This window comes from Buteo buteo, chromosome 24 (assembly GCF_964188355.1).
Source record: "Buteo buteo chromosome 24, bButBut1.hap1.1, whole genome shotgun sequence".
In the NCBI taxonomy this organism is placed as follows: Eukaryota; Metazoa; Chordata; class Aves; order Accipitriformes; family Accipitridae; genus Buteo; species Buteo buteo.
In genome coordinates, this window is record NC_134194.1 from 6033404 (window position 1) to 6054810 (window position 21407).

The following is a 21407-nucleotide window of genomic DNA, read 5'->3' on the forward strand; positions in this document are numbered from 1 at the left end:
GGTGTTGGACACACAAGACTTCTTAAGTTTTTCTACAGCTTACTTCATAACAATGAAAAACTATTGCACATTGATCTCCAAAGGCAGATCAGAATCAAGAGCCTTGAATAAAAGAACTTTCGCCTACCTGGATTATTAAGCAGGATTTCTTCATTTACCAGTGCAACAGATCAGCACTACGTAGCATAGTTACAGAACTACTGAAACAATGACTAACCTGAGGGCTGATCTTTTACCACACCATTCTTGCTCCTTTCTTCCCAATCCATTACTTCTTTGTATATTAATTCTTATGAGAGAAGGGTGGAAGGAATGAGAGATAAGACAGAAAAAACATTGTAAGATCACAGAGGATTTGTATACAATATACATATGTGTAAAGGTACAATGACATGGCTAAGGGTCAGTCTAGAACTACAACAGTATAGGTATTTATTTTCCTTTTTTTTTTTTTTTTTTAAAAAAAAGGGCCTACAGCAATGATTAGAGAATTCTATGAATTTTCTTTATGCATCGCAGAAGAACACCAAGCATGTACCAAAATCAACATATTTTATAAATAGACTAGCTGCCCATTCAAAAATAACAGCCATCTCACCCCCAAAATTTATGTATACCTACTATGCACTAATATTAACTGTAAAAAGAAAAAAAAATTTGGTTTTTAAAAACCATATGGATAACCCCTTTGGAAATTTTACTTTGATAACAAAACCATACACAAATGTCTTTAAAGAGCAATCTCCATAGATACATTGAGGAAAGTCTGGAAATTCTGAAGCAGGTTAAACAATTAATATATTGCATGAAAGCCCTCATTTATTAATCAAGGACAATTTAGGATAGAGGCTCATGAACAACTACAAAAAAAAATTAGAGCTGTAACTTTAAAGGAGCATCCATTATTCTGTTTGATATGTCTGTAGTATGGTTCATGCAAGATGGCTTACTTCAGCCCCTTCTAGAGCAAAAGGATTATTACTGCTGCAGAGCATCAGGTACACTTTAAGTTACACTTTCAAGTTAACTCAAAGTAGTTTAGTCTTAATGTAATTAAGAGTAACAATACTTAAATAGATTAAGATGTCTAATTCTGAGCAACAACATTTACAAATGGATTCAATTAGATTTAACTGATCCATTTTAATTTTCCACCTTGCATTAATCCAAAATAATTTGAAGTGTACCTGTACAGGCATGCCCTAAAGAAAATAATATATAAACCAGAATGAATACCTGAAATTTATAAAGCTATTCTACAAAACAAGTGACTTTCAAAGTACTAAGCAAAAGATGTCTATCAACCTTGGTCCTCTAATACTAGATGTGTAAAATCTGAACTGCCTCACCACTTAATGTTTTTGACTAGAACTATGAGGTGTAATTGATTTCCATACCACAATTCTGTTTATTCTTTAAGTCAACAGTTTAACCTATTTGGTCAATAAATAAGCAATCATGACAGAAAAAAAACCCACCAAAAACTTTTCTGCTATTTAAGAACTCTAGAACAAATTAATTGTAAATATTGTCAAGAGATATGGCTTAATGCACACTGCGAAGAGGCACGTGTTTCTCTTTTAGACAATCTTCTATCATGAAAAAACCCAGAGATTACAAACACTTAACAACAACAAAATACTCAGGAAAAAAAATGAAAACTGCAGCATTTTGTTGAATAGACTTCAGAATGTTACATGTATGTATATGTACATACATACATGTGTATATATAGATATTCACTCCAAATAGAACATTTTTCCATTATTGATTTCTTTTCCTATTGCCGCAGGCAGTACTGCATGACTGGAATAGTGGGTTCCAGTCAGTTACACAATCCAGCACACATGTACTGCAAGCCACACATTAATGTTATTACAATAAATGTCATTTGTCTTGCTCACTTTTTACCTTTCCATTCTTCAATTGCATGTTCTCTTTCTTCCAGTTGTGCATCATAGATTTGAGGTGGAGGCTACAAAGAAAAGAAAGTCTATAGTATATCTACTACATCGAGTTAGCACAACCAATCATAACTAAGAAAACCTAAAAATGACAACTTTTTTAGCATTTTGTTACCTTCATCTTTGGCAGTGTATTCCCTATACCTCAAAGACATAAAAGACATTCATTTTACAACTCCAGAATTTGCTTTTAAGTCTTGCCTCCCACTGAAAGGCTGTTTAAAAGCATCAACTAAAATTGAACTCATTGTAAGGCTTTATGGTGCCTTAGAGAAAGTCCCCTTTTCAAAAAGCCCTCATTTACCACCACATAGGCAACTCTTCCTGTAAAGTAAAAGCAACCACCAACAACCACTTTCAAAATTACATCAACTCCACTCCAGCAGCTGCTCTTCAGGTGACTCTGCCCCTAATGTTGATCAGAAGGCTTTACGTGTGACTTTTGCTACCTGAAGAATAAGTTCAAAGCATGCTCTTCGCTAAAAGTATTCTTTAAAGTTATTAAACTGATGTCTTAAGATTTATTTTAAATGCAAACTTACAGCTTCTGCTTCAGCTGGATCATACCAGACAGTAATATAAGGATGACGTAAGGCTTCATCTACAGAAATTCTCTTGTCTGGATCTACTACAAGCATTTTTGATAATAAATCTCTAGCTTGGCTGGCTAGAAAGCAAAAATGAAAAGAACATACATGTAAAAGACCTGTAGAGTTTAATGCCTGACATAGAAAACGAATACTGGGAACATAGGACATACACTGTAACAGACTTCACTGCAAAAACAGGCCCACAAATCCAAGCTTTCCTATACAGCTACTTTTTTTTTTAATGAGGTCCCACCCCTTTAATGTAAATGTTTTTTTGTTATTATCCAAAATAAACCCTGCAGCTGACACTAACCAACCTCAGTTTTGAATAGTTCTGCTGTTTACATGGGTCACAGTTTATTTGGCACTAACTACTGAACATAAAACACACTAAACATTTTTAATAAGCTTTTAAAAATACATCTTGGTACAGTAATGATCTCATTTCTGTAACATCAAATTAGTTTTTCTTTTAAAGGTGTTACTGCACGATAACTGGCTACCCATTGTTGCAATGGCATTTCACTGACATTTCTTTTTTGTCTGAAAGATCACTGTAAAAATATATAGGCTATAACAAGTTATTTCATGTAAAAAAATTATTTGGCCATCTAGAGAATATAAAAATGAAAAAAACACCACCTTATATGAGTAATTATCTTAAGTCAAAATATAGCCAAAATGAATTATATGCACACATCAACTAGAAAAAGATAAGGACAAATAACCTCCATAACAAGTATTACTTTCAGAGAACATTTAAACAAAAGACATTATCCAATGGATTAGAATTAAGAGAATTAAACAGAATACTATGGACAGGGAAGTAGTTCTGTGTTTAATGACTACTATTAAGATTTCAGGACATGTCAAATGAAAGAAACAGAAGGTATGCAGCCTCTAATGTTGACACCTATTGCAATAAACATTTTATATTAGGGGTTTTTTTAATTAAATGTATTGCAGACATTTTAAATTAACATCTTAAAAAAAATCCCCTTACTTTTTAACTTGTCACGATCAGATTCTGATGGAAATATCCAGTCTGGGAAGAGCTCCTCAAATTTAATACCAGGATATTTTGGCCTGTTTTCTACATAATTCCTCACTGTAGGCTGTAGTTTCTTCATGAAGTCTGCTGATGGTGTTCCTAATTGTTCAATAACTTTATTCCATTGATCAATATCTGCACCATATCTTTAGGAAAATCAGCTGAAGAATTTGAAGTCTGCACTATACAAAAATATCACTTACAGAAATCTGAAAAGTTAATGAAAACTTGAACAAAGGACACAAATATGAACTTTATTCTAGCATCAACAGTATTCTGAGCTGTCATGCAAAAAGCTAGATTGACATAAAAATAAGATTCAGATTTTGTAATCTTAAGGACAGGCTAGAAGTGCTGCACAATGCATTATGCTTAAGTATCTTTTATTAATTATTATCTATTGGCTAGTATTGAAAGCAATACTATTTCAGAGCCCAAAGGAAGCTTTATTTGGCAATTGTATCCATAGCAAAAAACCTACAAGGACAGAAAAGAAAGGCTGCTGTTGAATCCTCTGAAATACAACATAATACCGTAAACATTTAAGATACTTGAAGGTAGGGAAAAATACATGAAAAAACCTAAAGCACAAATACATCCCATTCAAAGTAAGGAATTTTGTGCCTGTCTCCTAAAGAAATTAGGCTTTGGGTTATAGGGTTTTTTGGGAGGGGCTGGTTGGATGGTGGGTGGGGCTTTGTTGGTTTTTTTTGGTTTGGTTTTTTTGTTTGGTTGGTTGGGGTTTTTTTTTCTAATTTTCAACTTCAGAAAAGGTTCAAAGGAGTTCTGAACAATGAATCCAGATTCCTATAAGTTTTTAGCAGGGTCTTTTGTGTATCAGCTGTGGTAATACTCAAAGACTACTCTGTTCTGAAATTCAGAATTTAAATATTTTATAGGAATTGTATTTACAAGCCACAAGTTGAAATTCTGCCTCATGTTTCTTCTGGACTGACCCTTCTCCCTCTTTCAAGGGAAAGCATTTCCCCTAGACATGGTGACACTTGTTATCAGAGGGATACCAGAGTCCGCTCTGAATGAGCCCAGTCAGGATAACAAAGCTCTTATCACACTGAGAAGACACTGCATTAGTATTTCTGATATTTAAGTTTACTCAGATTTACACTTTACAGTTTTTCCTGATAAAAAGACTGTGCAATTCCAGCAGAGTCTAACCATCGACCTTGCAAACATTCATAGCTAAATTCATAATCTAGCACTTTCGTATCCATTCTCATAGACAGATTTTGTAACAAAAGTATGCTGCGCTTCGAATTAAGATGTATTTAAAAAACACTGAGGTGCTTTTATTTAAGTTAGTGTGCCAAGAATACAACTAGAAATATATGTATAGTCACTGCTTCATGCTAAGACTTTAGACTTCTGATACAAAGATTGAAAATATTTGCTTATTGAATACAGTCCAACGGAAAAATTATATTAAAATCAAAATTAAAAGTCAGTATTGTTAACTCTCATGCTAAAACAAAGCACGTACAAAGAAAAATTTTAACATACATCAGGAAATTTTGTTCCTAGCTGGAAAACTGATTTCTGCGAGATCTCCACCAATCTAGATTCAAGAAGGTGCTTTTTCTTTGAGTAACAGCAGTCTGGTTAGTCAGCTAATCAAATTAGATACCAGTCTATTGTGCCCTCAGAGCACTGGGGGGGAAGGCAGAAAAACTTAATGGCCTATCCCACTTCAGTAATAAAAAAAATGGAAAAAACCCATGTCTCAGTTGGATTGCTTCCAAGTGCTTTACAGATACTGAAAAATTTAAAAAAATTAAAAATTCCCCAATATAGGGTTGGACTTGAAATAAGCTAAGCCTCTTATCAAAAACCTAAATGGGAAAAAACCTTAATTTCAATGTAAAGCACACAGAGCATGCTATGCGAATAACCTTGCAACCTGCAGACAAAACTACCCTTCCTGTTCTAGTGACCTCGGGGTCAAAAGTAACCAGAGGTTTAGCCCATGCCAAGTATATCTACCCACTTCCTACTTTTTAGGACTCTGGAGAAAGAGAAGTTGAAAACAGAGTCCTTATTACAATCACAAAGCATGATTTTTCCCAAGAAAGCATGAATACCCCCTTACACTGTTTACATCAGTCAGGCAATTAGTTTCCTTCACCACCTGGGCAGAAACAGCATTAAATACACTCTGGTGCTGTTAGGCTTTCCATGATTTCATCTTGGGTACCTACGTTGCCTGCTTTTTCTACATTTCTCATTTCCAGTGCAACAGCAACTGCCAGTAACTCGGGCTTCTGCAGCACCAGCCAGGAGCAGGTTCGGTGTATCCATTGCCCTGGCAATGCAGAGCATTTCATTCCACCCAGAGCACGGCTGCAAGTATCCCGGTGATCCCCATGACCGTATGGGAAAATACAAACTATTGACTCTAAGAGTAGGTTTTCCTGAAGATAGCCAAGGGCACATCATTAGACAACATGCTGAACTTGGTTCCCTGCTTTAAATCCTCAAATACTAAGACATTTTAAAATTTACATTAAAAAAACAAACAAACCAACCCAAAACACAGTTCAAACAAAAGGAAAGCTTCATGGCTGTGCACACCACCATCACCGTAAACCACACTGTCAAAACAATCCTGCAGCTGAAAGTAAATAAAAGTGACAATCTGACTGAAGAAGTTATCACTCAAGAAAAGTTTCAACACCACGAACAATTACCAGTATTTCACGTTAAAGAGAAATGAAAGTCTTACAAGAAGTAAAAAATCCTGTAAGTACAGCTATGCACTTCACTAAGATACTGGGGGAGGAAACTCCTTGGAACATAGACTGGTGGAGCTTCAGTGATCTCCAGAGAACCACAAATGATAACTTGCATATTCAACAAGTATGGACAAAATTTCCTTCATTTATTCATGAATAAATCAAAATAGCCCATGCTAACATGCAGGTGAAAGACATATAACATACATGAAGAATTGTGTTAGGTTGGTCTGAAGGCTTCAAAAGGCAAAACAATAAGTATAGAAAGGAAGAAAGGTGGAAAACAAAAAGACTTCTTTAACAATTAATCATTTGTACTACTAAATAATGCATGATCAACTGCTGAAGATTAGTGTCATGAAATTTAGCATTAAAATTGAAAGTCCTCCTCTATAAGATACCTAGGTATCTGTGAACATGTACTTGATATTTTTAGCAGTGGACTCAACTTTTCCTTGCTGAAGATCAAAAATATACTTTCTTCAAAATTTTGGACCACTAGTAGCTATAGCTTATAACCTATAGCCATAACTGGCAATCATGGTTTAATTACATCATCTGGATTCTATTTATTTACTGATCAATTTTGAATGTCTAGTCCTACAACACTACTACTTTGTAAGATATTATTTATAAAGGATGAAACTGGTTTTCCTCCAATTTTTATAATTGGAACTTGGTAATGAGTCAAATGTTTTAAATTTTGTTTCTAGGAAAATATTTTGAAATACATCAAAATCTTCAAAGAAAATTTACTTTATTAAATGATCACTTCTGTTGACTTAATACAGTGTAAAGACTTGTTTGTGATCCAGTGATGTATTATTGAGATTTCCAATCTCTTAAGGCATGAAAACATATATATGAGGTTTTTGTTTGTTTTTAATACAGTAAAATTTCTTACAATTACTATCATACAAGAAAGCAGAATTTTATGAAAACAAACCTGGGTCAAAAATATTGACGAGAGAAATGGAGGAATAACAATCTTACAGAAAAAGTAAGCCCAAAATAAAATTTTCATAGAATGAAACAAACTCCAAAAAGAAAAAGTTTTTCTTTTTATATTAAATAATAGTAATAAAAAAAGATTTCTCATGCAGTGTGCTTGCAATTAGGACACTGTTGCCCAGCAAGCGCTAGTAAGAAAAAAAATCTGATTGAAACTCAAAAAATTGTACAATAAAAAAATGAGTCTACTGTTCAAACAAATAGTAAGCAAAATCCATGCATAGTAAAAAGTAACTTTGTAGGCTTTTGCTTGTAACACTTATCTACAAAGAACAAGAGTAAGAAAATATACTTACTACTATTTATTTTTTAAGCCTAACAGTATCTTTTTTTAAGCCACAAAAGCTGAAGCTCTTAATATAAATTCTATGGATTCAACCAGTACAAATTACATTAAATATAGTCTACTATGAAAATAAAATCTAAAGCTCAACAATTTGGTTAATGACACTAACTTCAAATCATACAGTAGATCTATTAAAACATATTATTGATAATATTGTTTATGCTTTTATACTTATACAGATCAAAATAATTGTGTTTCTGTTGGAAGTGGAATAGGATTCAAGGATGACTAGGGAAGGATACGATCAGTGCCTTGGAATATCACACAACCTTTCACCAATTCTCCCATGATGCACCCAACTGACCAGATATCAACTGAAAGTAAAAATGAAATGGTAAAATTATGAAGTATCATGAACAAAAGTGAGGAAAACAAACAAAAACATCTAGCATCTATAATAAAACACAACAATGTGGAAAACCAAACTGCTAACGTGAATTTTCAATCATATCAACACCAACTGACTATTGCTAAATTCTGCCATTAGCATTTTGTAAAATATAATCAGTGTTTACATTTCTGAAACAACCGTGAAGAAGGATACAATCTCTTCCTGGGAACAGGACTTTATGGAGGACCATTTCTGCCATAATGCACCCAACAGACCAGATATCCACTATCATATGTTAGGTGCAACAAGGACAAAAGATTAAAGAGGTTTTTTTAAATACCACAATTATTTATTTGTAAGCTCACGCTGTATTCCTACAGTCCTGCAGATAATTTCTTTTTTGTCCCATCCAGAACAGCCTCTACTAAAGCTCTAATCCACATCAACACTTGCTGTATGACAAGCTGACTTGCACATTAATGAAAGTTTTTTTTTCATTACCAGTGGCCTAGCAAGGTCCTGCAAGTCCCTTGTTTTACACAGCCAAAGTTACATGTATACAGAAAGCATGGTATCCCCAAGCCCCTGTGATAAAGCAAAAAGTGTAGGAGTCCAGAGGAGGCAGCGTATTACTCCACAGCTAGTAAAAATCAGCAGGTAAAACCCCCAATAATGCAAGTCAAGGACAATTTCCTTGCCAGCAATTTTGTTGGCTCAACATTCAATATAATATAACTGTGTTGTTTTTAATAATATAACACCCAGCCTCTTTGAGTGCTATGCAGATTGTAAGAGAGTATAAGGCATGGTTTATGATAGGGATCTGAAACATATTTTAATAATCAGAGATGCAAAAGGGGACAGACTGTCAAAAGAAGATGCTTCAGAATAAAATCACATTGATAAAAGGGTTTATTGTTTATATATTGATGGTTGGTTTGTTTTGGTTTTTTTTAATATCATCCAGCATAAGCATCTCAACAGTTTTTTGTAGAATAAAAAAAATGGCAACAAGACAACAGGACAACATATGAAAAGATATAACAATAGCAGGGGAGAGGGAACAGTATATGTTAAATGGAGATAGGCACACAGAGCAGAAACTATTATATTCTCCAAAATTATTACAGCGTAATTTTTGTCATTTCCAATACCATGATTAACATACTTTAACAACAGACATGGCAGGGGGAAACCAGCCTTCCCTCCCCCTTTTAAAGCTGTTATGTTCTGAGACAGATACGCTTTTGACAAAAGATTTAAAGTGTTACTCCAGCAACTTACCATTCTCTTTATATCCCATTCCAAGGATAACCTCTGGCGCTCTGTAATACCGTGTTACTACATATGGAGTCATCATAAAGTTAGTACAGGCTGTTCTTGCCAGTCCAAAATCAAGGATTTTGAGCGTACAATCTGATTTTACTACTATGTTGCTGGGTTTCAAATCCTAACAAGAAATTACTTCAGTTAAGGAAGGATCAACATACAGAATAATACACACAAACCCCTCCACAGTCAATATATGCCACCAATTCACTTCATTAACAACTGCATATTCCTGCTCTGATGTATCTGCTTATTTACAGACTAGAGACAAGTTAAATTCTGCACGACTAAGTACTCGAAAATATTCAGGGAAAACCAGAATCAAAGTTGTCTGCAGAGTCTTATTTTACCCATTTGTGCACTGACGGTATGTATAGTCAGTTACATAATGGTCTGTATATATGCACAATGTGTACATATATCTGTTTCCTTTGACACATTAAGTGGACCTATTTTGGGTATTAATAGTTGCATGGTAAAGGAGACTGCGTTCTAAATACTGTTATTATTAGGACACAGATCCTAAAGAGATCATGAATTAGTCAAGTATCTGTAGGAAAAGGAGTATCTCAACACAAAAAGCATTAATAAGTGTATTTGTTTATGACAGATAAGCCACCTGCGATACAGTGATTAGCAAATTTCACAAAATTAGGAGGTAGTGAAAACACAAAGTTTTTCTCAATCTAATCAAGAGTTTCCATTCCAGAAAGGTCATTTTGTTTTGGTCCCAAACTAACCCCACCTACTAATGCTCACCACTTCAGCTTTTCCATTCAAATAAGCCTCACACCTCTGTTTAGCTATTCATAGCGTGGTTCCTGTCATTGCTTTTTGTCTTGTTCAACCAGTATCAGTTCTGCTGATTACTCCGTTAGCACCTATGAGCTCAAATTTCTCAGCAAATACTGTTTCTCCCCTTTACCTCCAAATCAGAGTCAACACCTCAGGTGGAGTTCAGCTGGAGTTCCAGCCCTCCCTGCTTCAGTCCCTCACTCCGTAATTTGAGGAAAGCCCAGTACCAAGACTATCGGGATACAGATTTAAGCTAATGATATATAACTTCCTGGCTAATACCACAGGATTTTCATGGTAGGTTTTTTTCAGCAAAGTAAGGAAGTAGATCTGTTGTAATTTATATAGCTTCTCAATTATGTTTATGGATTGAACATAACAAAAAAAAGCACATTCAAGTAGAACTGGATAGTTTTCAGCCACCAGGCAAAAAAGAAAGAAATTTAAAAGGCAAGTGTGTCCAGGAAGTAGGGGAAGAAAAGGAAAGGAAGAGAAAACAAGCAGAACTGTCAAACAGACTGGTAATGAAATAAAAAAAACCAATAATAATTAAAAAAAAAAAAAAAGAACAGCAGAACAACAGAAGCAGAGAGATATATGAAGCCTGCACGGGATTTTGAAATACTGATCATTTACAAACTTTACTTTTCCAAATCATAGAATGGTTGAGGTCAGAAGGGGCCTCTGGAGGTCATCTGATTCAACCCCCCTGCTCAAGCAGGGCCACCTACTGCCAGTTGCCCAGGACCATGTCCAGATGGCTTCTGAATATCTCCAAGGATAGAGATATTTAAGAGGTAAATATTAGATTTTAAAGACTCATTCTTTAGTAATTTGAAAGTTCCACAGATACTCATGTTTTATCTTTTAATCAGTTCGGCGTTAGTTAAATCCAGAGAGCTAACCTGATTTAAGATCTATTTACAATACAGTATTTATCTTTGAACTAGAAACAATCTTCAGGTTTGATAATATTCTTATGAATGAAATAACAACCTGTTGCCTTCCCCCCTGTTTCCTAAGAACATCTGCGTTCACAAAGAGAATCGTTAATGGTCTAATACTACCTACTCTGTGGATGATACCAGCTGAGTGGAGATGTTTGATACCACATAGCATTTGGTAAAGAAGATAAGACATTCTTTCATGATCCAATTCCATATGAATAACCTGGCACAAGTTTGCATCCATCAGCTCCATAACCAAATATCTAAAGCATAAGAAAAAAAGCATTAAGAAAACTCAAGTCTTACTTTTCACATCAGGTTTAAGCTTAGCATGAGAGATGTTTATTAAAAGTCAACTACTTTGCTAACATAAATGTCAAAAAGCTTATGATTAAAAAAAAAATCATACATGACCAGTGTCAAAACTATCTATTCAAAGTCTTACTATCAAGTGTTCAACAGTCTGTCACAAGAGATTAGAATTCCACTAGTTTTATAAACAGTAATACAGAAGAATAATTCTGAGTTTATGCAGCATGAAAAAATAAGACTGACTGAAGTTGATACAGAAATTGCAGACGTTGCAATGTATCAAAAAAATTATGTTTCTTATCACTTAATTTTAATTTAAAAAAAATACAAAAATTAACAAAAGCACAGTAAGAACTAAGGAATTATTCATTTTCAAGTTAAAATATCATCTGCTTACCCCCTTCAGACACACACACTCCCCCATTTACCCTAGAAGCCCATTCACAAACCACAACAGCATATTTACTGGAACCTATGAATACCCCACCAATTAAATCACCATGAATCCTTTCTAGACCTACTGCCATAGCTTGCATAAAAAAAGAAATATACTCAGTCCTTAACTGAGGCCAAAAATACTGTTGCGCTGATGTGACTGGTATGACCAAAAAAAATGGTATCAGGTTATTCAGACCAAGTTATTATCCTGACGTGACCCGTTTAGCTAAAGGACAATGCACACAAACCAGATGCGTATGCAATCAGCAAAGTATGGCAAACAGATGAAGAAAAGGTATATAACCTTTTTTTATTTCTCCACTTCCACTTATGCATGTACTGAAACAACTTTCTTGGTCTTTCTTAAAGAAATCTAGAAATAAAGACTAATTAAAGGCCAAATTCAGCCTTTAGCTACCCTCTGCTTTCAAAGCGTGAAGTCTGTAGGACACTGGAAATACAGCTCCAGGGCTTAGGCTGGTATTTTTCAGGAAAATTAAAACAAAAATCTAGTACTTACACATCCTGAAATTCTTCTAGTGACTTCTGTGGTGTAAATACATTTAATAAACTAATTATCTATAAAATAAAAATAAACGTTAGAAGAAACTTCTGCTTTAATTCACACAAAAATCCACTATTGCAGAAGTTACTATTCAAAATCAAATGCACGCTGTTACTATATACAATTTGAATGTTATTTGGCTTCCCTTAATTCACATGCGCTGAAAAACTGCCAATGCAGAAATAGTTCAAAACTGCAGCATGTATGCCAAAGGAACTAAGACAGAACAAAACCACTTTTTTCTTTTTAAAGGTATATGGCACCTTCTATCTCCCTCCCAGTGCCTGAAATGTATCCTTTTTTCCCCCCATAAATAATAATATCTTATTTTAAATCACACATCTTGCAAGGAATTTTAACCAAGACTGTCCAACAACACGTACACAGAGGTGCCCCTGCCATCCCACTAAACTTAGATTATGGTGTACTATTTCTAGAAGAACTGCTAAAATTACTTTACTGCCATCCTTAATAACCACCTTGCTTTTATTCTGCTACTTCTGGACTTCACCAAAAACTTATTTAAAAATCAATCCTAAATGGCTAATTGTCTCCAGGAAGCTTGAGACTTGAGCACACAACTTCAATGATCAGTAAAGTTTCTAGTTCATGTTAGTATCAGAACATAACAGTCACACAAATCTTATATTCTTGTACTTGTAAGGCTTGTTATTTTAGAAGGTTCAAAGACTTTAAAATATATGTGTATTGTCCGTAGTATTTCACTTCTGTTTACCCATAAATTTAGACAGTGCTGCACCCTGCAAACCCCACCAGTTAAACACTTGCCTAAGCTCAGAAGTTTTAACTACAGTGCAGTTACAAGAGCCAAACTCACAAACAAACCCACTGCCAAACAGGCTTTGCTGCAGTACAACTTAGAAGGACAAACGCAATACAGCAAGGCCAGATCTATAAAGCTGACACTGATGATAAACCTATACCAACAACACATCAAAAGCCACCTCCCCTTGGCATTTCATACTGCAAACAGCTCACCCAATAACTTAACCATACATTGTGGAGAACTGCATTACCCACAGCAATTCTTTCCAGTCTTTCTCTCACTATTTTTCCCACTACTTTGGTTACTAATAGCAAGTAAGAGAGCAAATCCTGAGCTTTTTTGACAACTTACAATAATGAGGGAGAGAAATATAAAGCCAAACTTACATTTTTGTGATTGACGCATTTTAAAAGAACAAGCTCTCTGTAAGCCCTTTTTGCGTGGGTTTGATTCTGAAAAGGACGACTCAGCTTCTTTACAGCAACATTTATTCCAAGGACTGTATCAAACGCAGCACTAGAAGTTTTCAAAGACAAACAACTTAAGTTGAAGTCTGTTTGAGGGAGAGGAGGGGGCAACAGGGAGACAGGAGAGAGGAAAGAAATCAAGATTTGAGACAAAGCATATCCACTAAGCTGTTATATACCAACTTCATCCAATTTTCATTTAGAAAACAAACCTTTAAAATCTACACATCCTTTAATAAATACAAAGAGGTTAAACAGAAGCCACTGACACTCATCAGAAGTCTTCTTGCTCTCCTTTCTGTCTTAAGACCAAATCTGCTGACTCAAGACTCACATTCAAAATTGCAAGATCTAAAAATATTTTAAGCTTATTTGATATCAAGAAGCATTTCAGTTGCCTAATCTGTATATTTGCAGTATTTTTTTTGGACACTGTTGCTGACTGACAGTCATTTAGTAATTGCAATAGAAATTTCTCTTTGCTAAAGCAGAGTCACAACCATGTCTCCATGATCCATTCTGCAGGCATCAATACTCTCCTGTATATGGATAGTTTGCAATTATAAACAATTGTAGTGCCTAGCAGAAAATTACATTCATCATCTGGTTTGGGGGAAAAAAAATAAAAAAACCCATAGAATTGAGAAACATGAAAAACTCAGATTGCGGGGAGCAATACAAGAGTTTAGAAGTGAACATGGCCATTAATTTTATCTTGTTTTTCAGTTGTGCTTCTTCCCTCTGCAGTCTGAGGTCAAGGTGTAAACTTGCTTCAATAGCTGTAAGAATCTAAAGCTAAATTATCTGTACCTGCAAAACAAGACTAAAGTGGAAATATTCTTCGTTATTAACACACAGACTATTTGGCAAAATATATGTGAATTCATACCACAAACTACTCAAGAGCTCCAATTTTTAAATAGTTCCAGTTTTAAATAAGGATTCCCACATTACTCTATTTCCATTGAATGTTACTTTCATAGGATAGGAAAGAATTTTCATTCACATGTATTTTCCAAGCATATTTAAGCTCTTTGTGAGCATCTTCCCTACCTCATCAAGATATGTACAATACCAGACTCGAAAGGACACATTATAGTACTCTTACAAAAAGCACAGCTCTCCTGTGGTAACAGCAATACTCAAATTGTATGAGGTTTACCAGCATCAATTCACTGCTTTCCCTACTGGAAAAAGCAATACCACCACGAAGCAGGGCTCACCCATGAGATGTTTTCTTGGAGGCATGTCCCAAATTACACGTCCCAAATTTGAATGATTGTGCCACTTGCACTAAAGGCTTGCTAGCATTTATTTCAGCTTAGTTCTGTGAAATATGTAAGTCATTATTCAATGATACGATCACTCTCAGATTTAAAGCCTTTATGTCTGTATAAAACAAAACACAAAATGGGAGGAAGGCAACTGGCCATTGACAACCGGAGAAATTATTTTCCTCCCAAATATGAAACCACTGATGTTTCAGTATTAACTTCACCTAGAAGATGCTATATGTAAATTTAAAAGTTTTGCATATGTTAATGACTTTAACTACACCTGGGAATTAGTATAAAAATCAATAACCAACAGGGTCCGCAAGAACTAGCTGTTCCAAGTCAATCGCAGGTCAGCAGCGGACAAAGGAGCAATTTTAGGGGAAGTGTCCCTTTGTGATCTCACATATACCTGATATGTCAAGCCTCAGTCTGAGCACATATGAAGAACTCCACCTGAACATCTTATTTTGCTCATCTACATGGCAGTAACTGACATTGGAGCTCCCCCCCTCCAAAGAAAAAAAAAAAAGTCTGGCTGCTACCTACACAATTCAAGGGGAAGAATTAAAAACAGACTGGTAGAAGAAAAAAAAAAAGGTAAAAAAATTATGTGAGTATGCATTTATTTAATTTAATTTATTTAATTTATTTAATTAGGGGGGCAGAAGATAACCTCTATTACCACCAAGACCACACTTCTAAGTATCACGTAATTTTACATAAATGAAAAAAAAAATCATGGATATAAATAGTGTTAAATTTCTTTTCCCAGCCCTGCTCATTTGAATTCAAAAGAGACCTTTTCATCATGGCAACTGTTTCAGGCACAGATTTTTAAAAAGTGGATTTGCCAGAGTCTACCCAATTACTACCTTGGCTACTAACAGAATGTCTACAAATTGTTTCAGTGTTTGATATCATGGAAGAATCTCAATGTCCATCCCGCTGTGTAACAGCGATTCCAATTTGATCATAGCGAGTTGTGAGAGTCTTCACTGCACTTGTGACAGTTTTGCATCTTTTGCAAACATTTAATATTAAGAGTAGTGATGTCACATATATGATGAAATTAACAAAACATTATGATCTAAATTGTAGTAGGAAATCACACTTCATTTCCGCAGGCAAATGACTTTTGCTTTGAACTTCAATACACTACTCCTGTGGACTCTCGCTCAGCCAGTTCCACTTCCCTAACTCTTCCCCTACTGTCTAAACAGGAGTTTGCAAATACTAACAAACTTATCCCAACTGTTTCTTCAACTGCAACTGTAAGTACAGTTATCAATACAGTCAAAGCTGTGCTATTTATAAGATCATGCTTTTGCTGCACTGAAAAACAAAGAATTTGCTGGGATAGAAAAGTCAGATTCACTAGAAAATTTAAGAAATCAAGGACAATAAAGGAAAAACATGTCAGGAAGTCGAAGACAAAATTATTTCAAAAGAATAAGTGATTATTCAGTGCTAAATAGATTATAAGACTTCAGATGTATTAATACTTATGAACAAACAAGTGCTGTCATGTGTAGTCATGTATAAAAGTATATATCCAATTTCTCTCCTAGCCTGTTTGCAGTGAGCTAGAAATACCCTCTACGTAACAACTAAGTTACTTTTTCATCTTCCTAGAGCTTTCATTTATCGGTTTTCCTAAGTATGTATTTTTAAAACCACTTATTTTCCTACATTTTAATATCAAAGAAAAAAATAAGCAGAAGCAATACCAATGGAGTTTCCCATTACTATTTTGAGAAAAAAATAGCAGAATTCAGACCTCTCCTAGCTGAAACGACACACAGTATTAAAAATTTCTCACCAAAAAATAAAATCCCCCCACAAAACTCCAGAAATACTTTTCCTAAATTTTATGTTAAACACTGGATGATTAAAAAAAAAAGCATCACATCTGTGTGCCACACTAATGACTTGACAATTTTTCCAGCCAAACATGACAGGATAGCACTCATCTTACACTGAGTTTTCTACATTTTATATCCTAGTATTTTGTATCTTTCCTTTGTGTACTACAAGGAATTTTAGGAGAAATTAAGATTTTGCACCTTCTTCAACTTGGACATAGTTTTCAGGTATTTCACGTGTGGATGAAAATTTATGCAACATTTCACTCTGTTGTTCCATAAATCAGGTATTCTCAAAACAAGTGAATAAATCAGATCATTCCTTCTTCCTCCCAAAACGTTGACCTTAATACTACCCTAACTTCATTTTGAAGCAGACACCTAGTTTAAGTCATATAGTTTAGAAATGCACTACTTCTAATGAAAGGAGGAACACTTAAAACCATGCTAAATTTCTGCATGCCATCTAGAACAAGCATAACTTCAAGAATATTTATACCCGGAAAATGTTAGCACTATACTACAACTTAACCAAACACTAATAACCAAGATCTAGTATGCCTATCCACTCACCGCTCAACCCACTAAAGAAGAATGAAATATGGTGTTCTCATTTTGCTTATTTTTCACCTATAAGCAGGGCAATAGGGCTATCTAAATAATTTAAGAATAAAGGCATGTTCTCACAAAAATACACTCTCTTCCTACATATATAACTTACTATGGTTATGAAAAGGACAAAAAGACAGGGGCAGGTGCTGTATAAGGAGTTGCTCACAATACACAAGTCATCACACTTACTCTGCAGAATTTATAGATGAAGAGAAACTGCAGACTGGATTTAAAGCATGAACAGCCCACTATGCCTTGTGATTAAGCCTAATGTTAGAGAGCTCCTGAGCATATCTGTTTGCTCCCCTGTGTATGGAATTAAAAGATGCATCAATAAACATTTCTGCTATTACCAAGCAAGTTTTGCCCAACAAAATATGGGCTGGCACTAAGTCGTGTAGAATGGATTGCTGCAGTCTAAGAAACATTTGAAAGTGTTTACCTTTAGCTGGCCCAGAGGTGTGGTGCCATACAAGAGACTAAGGTTCAGGATCAGACTAACGACTCCCACGTCCTGGGCCAGTGGAGGCTGGACACATAGCTGAGGTGACACACCAAGGAAGAGCCGGCCAGCCCAACCCCTCACACAGCATCCCTTTCTGGTTAATCCATGGAGTGACAATGACACTGATTTGCCTCATCCTGCCAGTTAATGGCAAGGCACTGCATTGATGGCTCCTAGAAATGGACAGGAGTGATCGGGAATAAAAGGGGGGGAAGAAAGGGGGCCATGATGAAGAAACGAGTAAAACCCAGAATCGCTCACCATCGCATTGTCATACCTTACACTGCAATATCATAACTACATGGGGAATGTGAGAACTAGAAACAGAAATAAAGTGGTTAAGAAGGAAATTTGTGGACCATTTTAATTTATGCAGTTATGCAAATATTAATTTTCCACTTAAAAAAACAACAAAAAAGGTTTGCACGCGAACTATAGCAAGCGGGTGTTTTAGAACTTATTTAGTCCATAACCCTGTAGCAAAAGACAGAAATTATCATCAGTATTTTACATTCTGGCACCTCTATCATGAATACATACAAATTTTGTTTTATATTTGTAGCTTTTTATATTTAAATATTTATTACTCACCAAACAATGCCCTGTGCCCCTGATCCTATGGGCTTCAATTGCTGGTAACGTTTTAGTACAGTGAATGTTGAATCTGCAACTTGAACACTGTAAAACTGACTATCACATTTACTGTCACTCATGGTGTAGTGTCATGTAGTTTTCTCTCTCAAGGACCCAGTAAAGTTTTCAAGATCTTAAAGAAAAAGAAAGAAAACAGATGTTCAATCTCTCACTAATTTCAGGCAGACAAGATGGAAAACATATTATACATATTTTAATACATATGGATTGTTCAATAGCACACCATTAAATAAGCATTCTTTCAACTTCATTTTATTACCACTGTTAATGAAAAATACTGGCAGACAGCAAATAATTATAGCCTTCACAGCTTTAAGTAAATGCATGTTTCTATTCCAATCCCTAAACCAAAAAGCAGCTAAGTAAACAACTGTAAAAAACAAACAAAATGACCCAAATCCAATAACTCTCTACTCCTTGAAGGCTACTCCCCAGCTTAGAATTACTACTATGTGCTAGGACTGTATTAATTTCTGTATTAAAAAAAAAATTAAAAAAATCATAAATTATGTCTTTCAAACACTGATAACATAGGTAAAAGCAATAGCAGAAACCCATGGAGTTCACGGACATAGAAGGAAACAGGTTTTAATACAAGACTTGATTACAACTGCAAAACAGCTTTGAAACAAAACAACCGGCCCCAAAACCCCATGGCTGCTGCAGTTTCTCCAACATCCCTTTCAACCTAGTTCAGCAGGAAATTTCAAGCAGAGCTCTGCCTCCTCACCTCTGCCAGGCAACCCTTCCCTGATCCATACCTATCACAACCCATTCTCCCTCCCATTTTAAACACACCATATCATCCTATGCTATCAGTTAGTGTATTTATAGTCCTAAAGAATTAGTCTTGTGCTACAGTTTGAAGGAGACTTTCATGCCATAATAGAGAATAAGTTATATCCATCTGTCAAGAATGAATTAGAGGTAGGTAATTACATTGAAGAGCAAGGAAATGGACTAAGTCTCTTTAGCTCTGAAGTGCTACAGTAACGAGAGTACAGACCTCCAGTTTTCCTGGGCCTCAACCCCTCTTCCAAACGCTGCAAGAAAATTACCTCAGTAACTACTGAAGAGGTCTCTAACATTCTCCCATTTTTAATTTTACATTCACTATGACAGATAGCATCATTACAGCCGAGAGCAAATTGCACAGTCAAGTGTTCCTTGAAACAGGAAATGAAAGCAGATCACCTTCCCCTGGAGCTCCTGTCCTAACCACTGGTCTGTACAATGTCTGTTTTAGCTGAAGAAAGAGCAACTAGTCTCTCTCTCTTTGCTGGCCTACAGAATATTTGTGAGCCAATGCAAAACAGAAAAGCCTCAAGAGCAACCCAGAAGCCCATCCTAGAAGGGCATGCAGCCACACAAATGGCTTTTGGTTGCTTCAAGAATTAGAACGCAGACCTCTCTCTTCCTGGGTGCACGTACAAGGGAGGAGCATCTTTTCCATGGATTAAGCCAGCAGATGGACTCCAAGAAATCTGCAAGTAAAGCAGGCAGAAGACCTATAAACCCAGTCTTTATTAGGATTTGATCTGACCTGGTAATGGTTAGTCTTAAGGGATTCTCAAGAAACCTCTAGAGTCCCTTTTACCTTCTAGTTACTCAAAATCTAAGCAGCATTTTAAGAAGCAGATACTCAAACTGGTCATCTCTGGCAGCAATTTAGACAGTAACTTTACTTGGTATTTCCTCTTAGAAGCTCAAGGAAAAAAAGCACAGGAGAAAGGATCAGCAAAGGGAAAATGTGAGCTACCAACTTTCTGCCTCTGCCACAGCAGTAGTGGGGGGAGGAAGAGAATTACATCTCCTATACAATATTGTTAGGGGCAGTCAGATGCAGTTCCACTATCGTGAGACCAAAGTGCTGCCTTTAGAGGCGCTCTCAACCTTTCCTACTACACCCCAGGAAAACCCCCACTCTTCTTTACAACCCTTTTTATTACTCCAAAGCTATGGACTCTGAGGTACCAAATTTTTTGATTAACAGTCCCTGAGAGCAGCCATGGTATTTTCAGTGAATCTTCATACATCGGAAGAAAGGTATGGCTGGAAGGTCAAGATCCTATCTCTGAAATGGACTTACAGAACAAAACCAAAATAGTATACATTTTGCATAAGCTGGGTATCAAGTTAAAGACCTGTTAGTTACACAAGAACTCTGCTGTACCTCTTCATGGGTTAAAACACTTTTCTATAACAAAGATAAAGAAGTAGGGGAAAAGGAAGTGACCCTGACCCAGAGAAATCCTCCCATTAAGGAACCTTGTCTGCACAAAGCCATCGTTTAAAAATCATTTAGAGATCAGGATAAGCTCTTTAGATAAGACCCAAAGAGGGAATTAGGCATCACAACACACAAATTTTATGTATTCTGACATCCTTTACAATTCACCATGCTAAGTACCCGGCCTCTCCATGAGCTGAGCCCTAGTTTTTACTTGGGCTGCAAGCTGCTTGGATGCATCAGGTCATACATTATTTCAGACATATGCATTAATGTAAAATTAGGTGCCTAGGGATTGTCACTGTTCACACGACTTCAGACAGACAATCTATCTGGGGGGCAAGATCCCTCAAAAAAACCCAAACACCCCAGATATCCCATTGGTCAAGGGAAAATGTGTCTTGCAAGTAAATTTCTTAATCCTGAGCTGTTACTCTCCTACCTGAAATAATTTCATTCATCGCTCCAGCTAACATACTCCACATTTCTCCTACATAAGAATTTTTTGGAAGCAGGCATTATTTACATTTCTGAAATATAAGTTTTCATTTATGGCTTCCTAGCTGCAGCTGCACCAAACATGACCA

General features: G+C 35.7%; 1 protein-coding gene across 8 annotated transcripts in view; it reads right to left on the bottom strand.

The window, feature by feature from the left end:
- Window positions 1–21407, bottom strand: part of MAPK9 (mitogen-activated protein kinase 9) — a 40112-nt gene that overhangs the window by 16798 nt on the left and 1907 nt on the right. For 6 of the 8 annotated variants that reach the window (XR_012654325.1, XR_012654326.1, XR_012654324.1 and 3 more), the window contains exons 2-11: window positions 18528–18702; window positions 13600–13729; window positions 12382–12440; window positions 11236–11374; window positions 9325–9490; window positions 7952–8023; window positions 3558–3740; window positions 2507–2631; window positions 1912–1975; window positions 218–289 (exon numbers count right to left, since the gene is read on the bottom strand). Coding sequence is in view for 5 of the 8 variants with exons in the window: in XM_075056891.1 (XP_074912992.1) it covers window positions 218–289; window positions 1912–1975; window positions 2507–2631; window positions 3558–3740; window positions 7952–8023; window positions 9325–9490; window positions 11236–11374; window positions 12382–12440; window positions 13600–13729; window positions 18528–18649 (1132 nt within the window). In the remaining 3 variants the exon portion in view is untranslated. Of the gene's footprint in view, window positions 1–217; window positions 290–1911; window positions 1976–2506; window positions 2632–3557; window positions 3741–7951; window positions 8024–9324; window positions 9491–11235; window positions 11375–12381; window positions 12441–13599; window positions 13730–17873; window positions 18110–18527; window positions 18703–21407 lie in introns of those variants that run through there. The other 2 variants (XM_075056894.1, XM_075056895.1) reach the window with 2 other exon arrangements.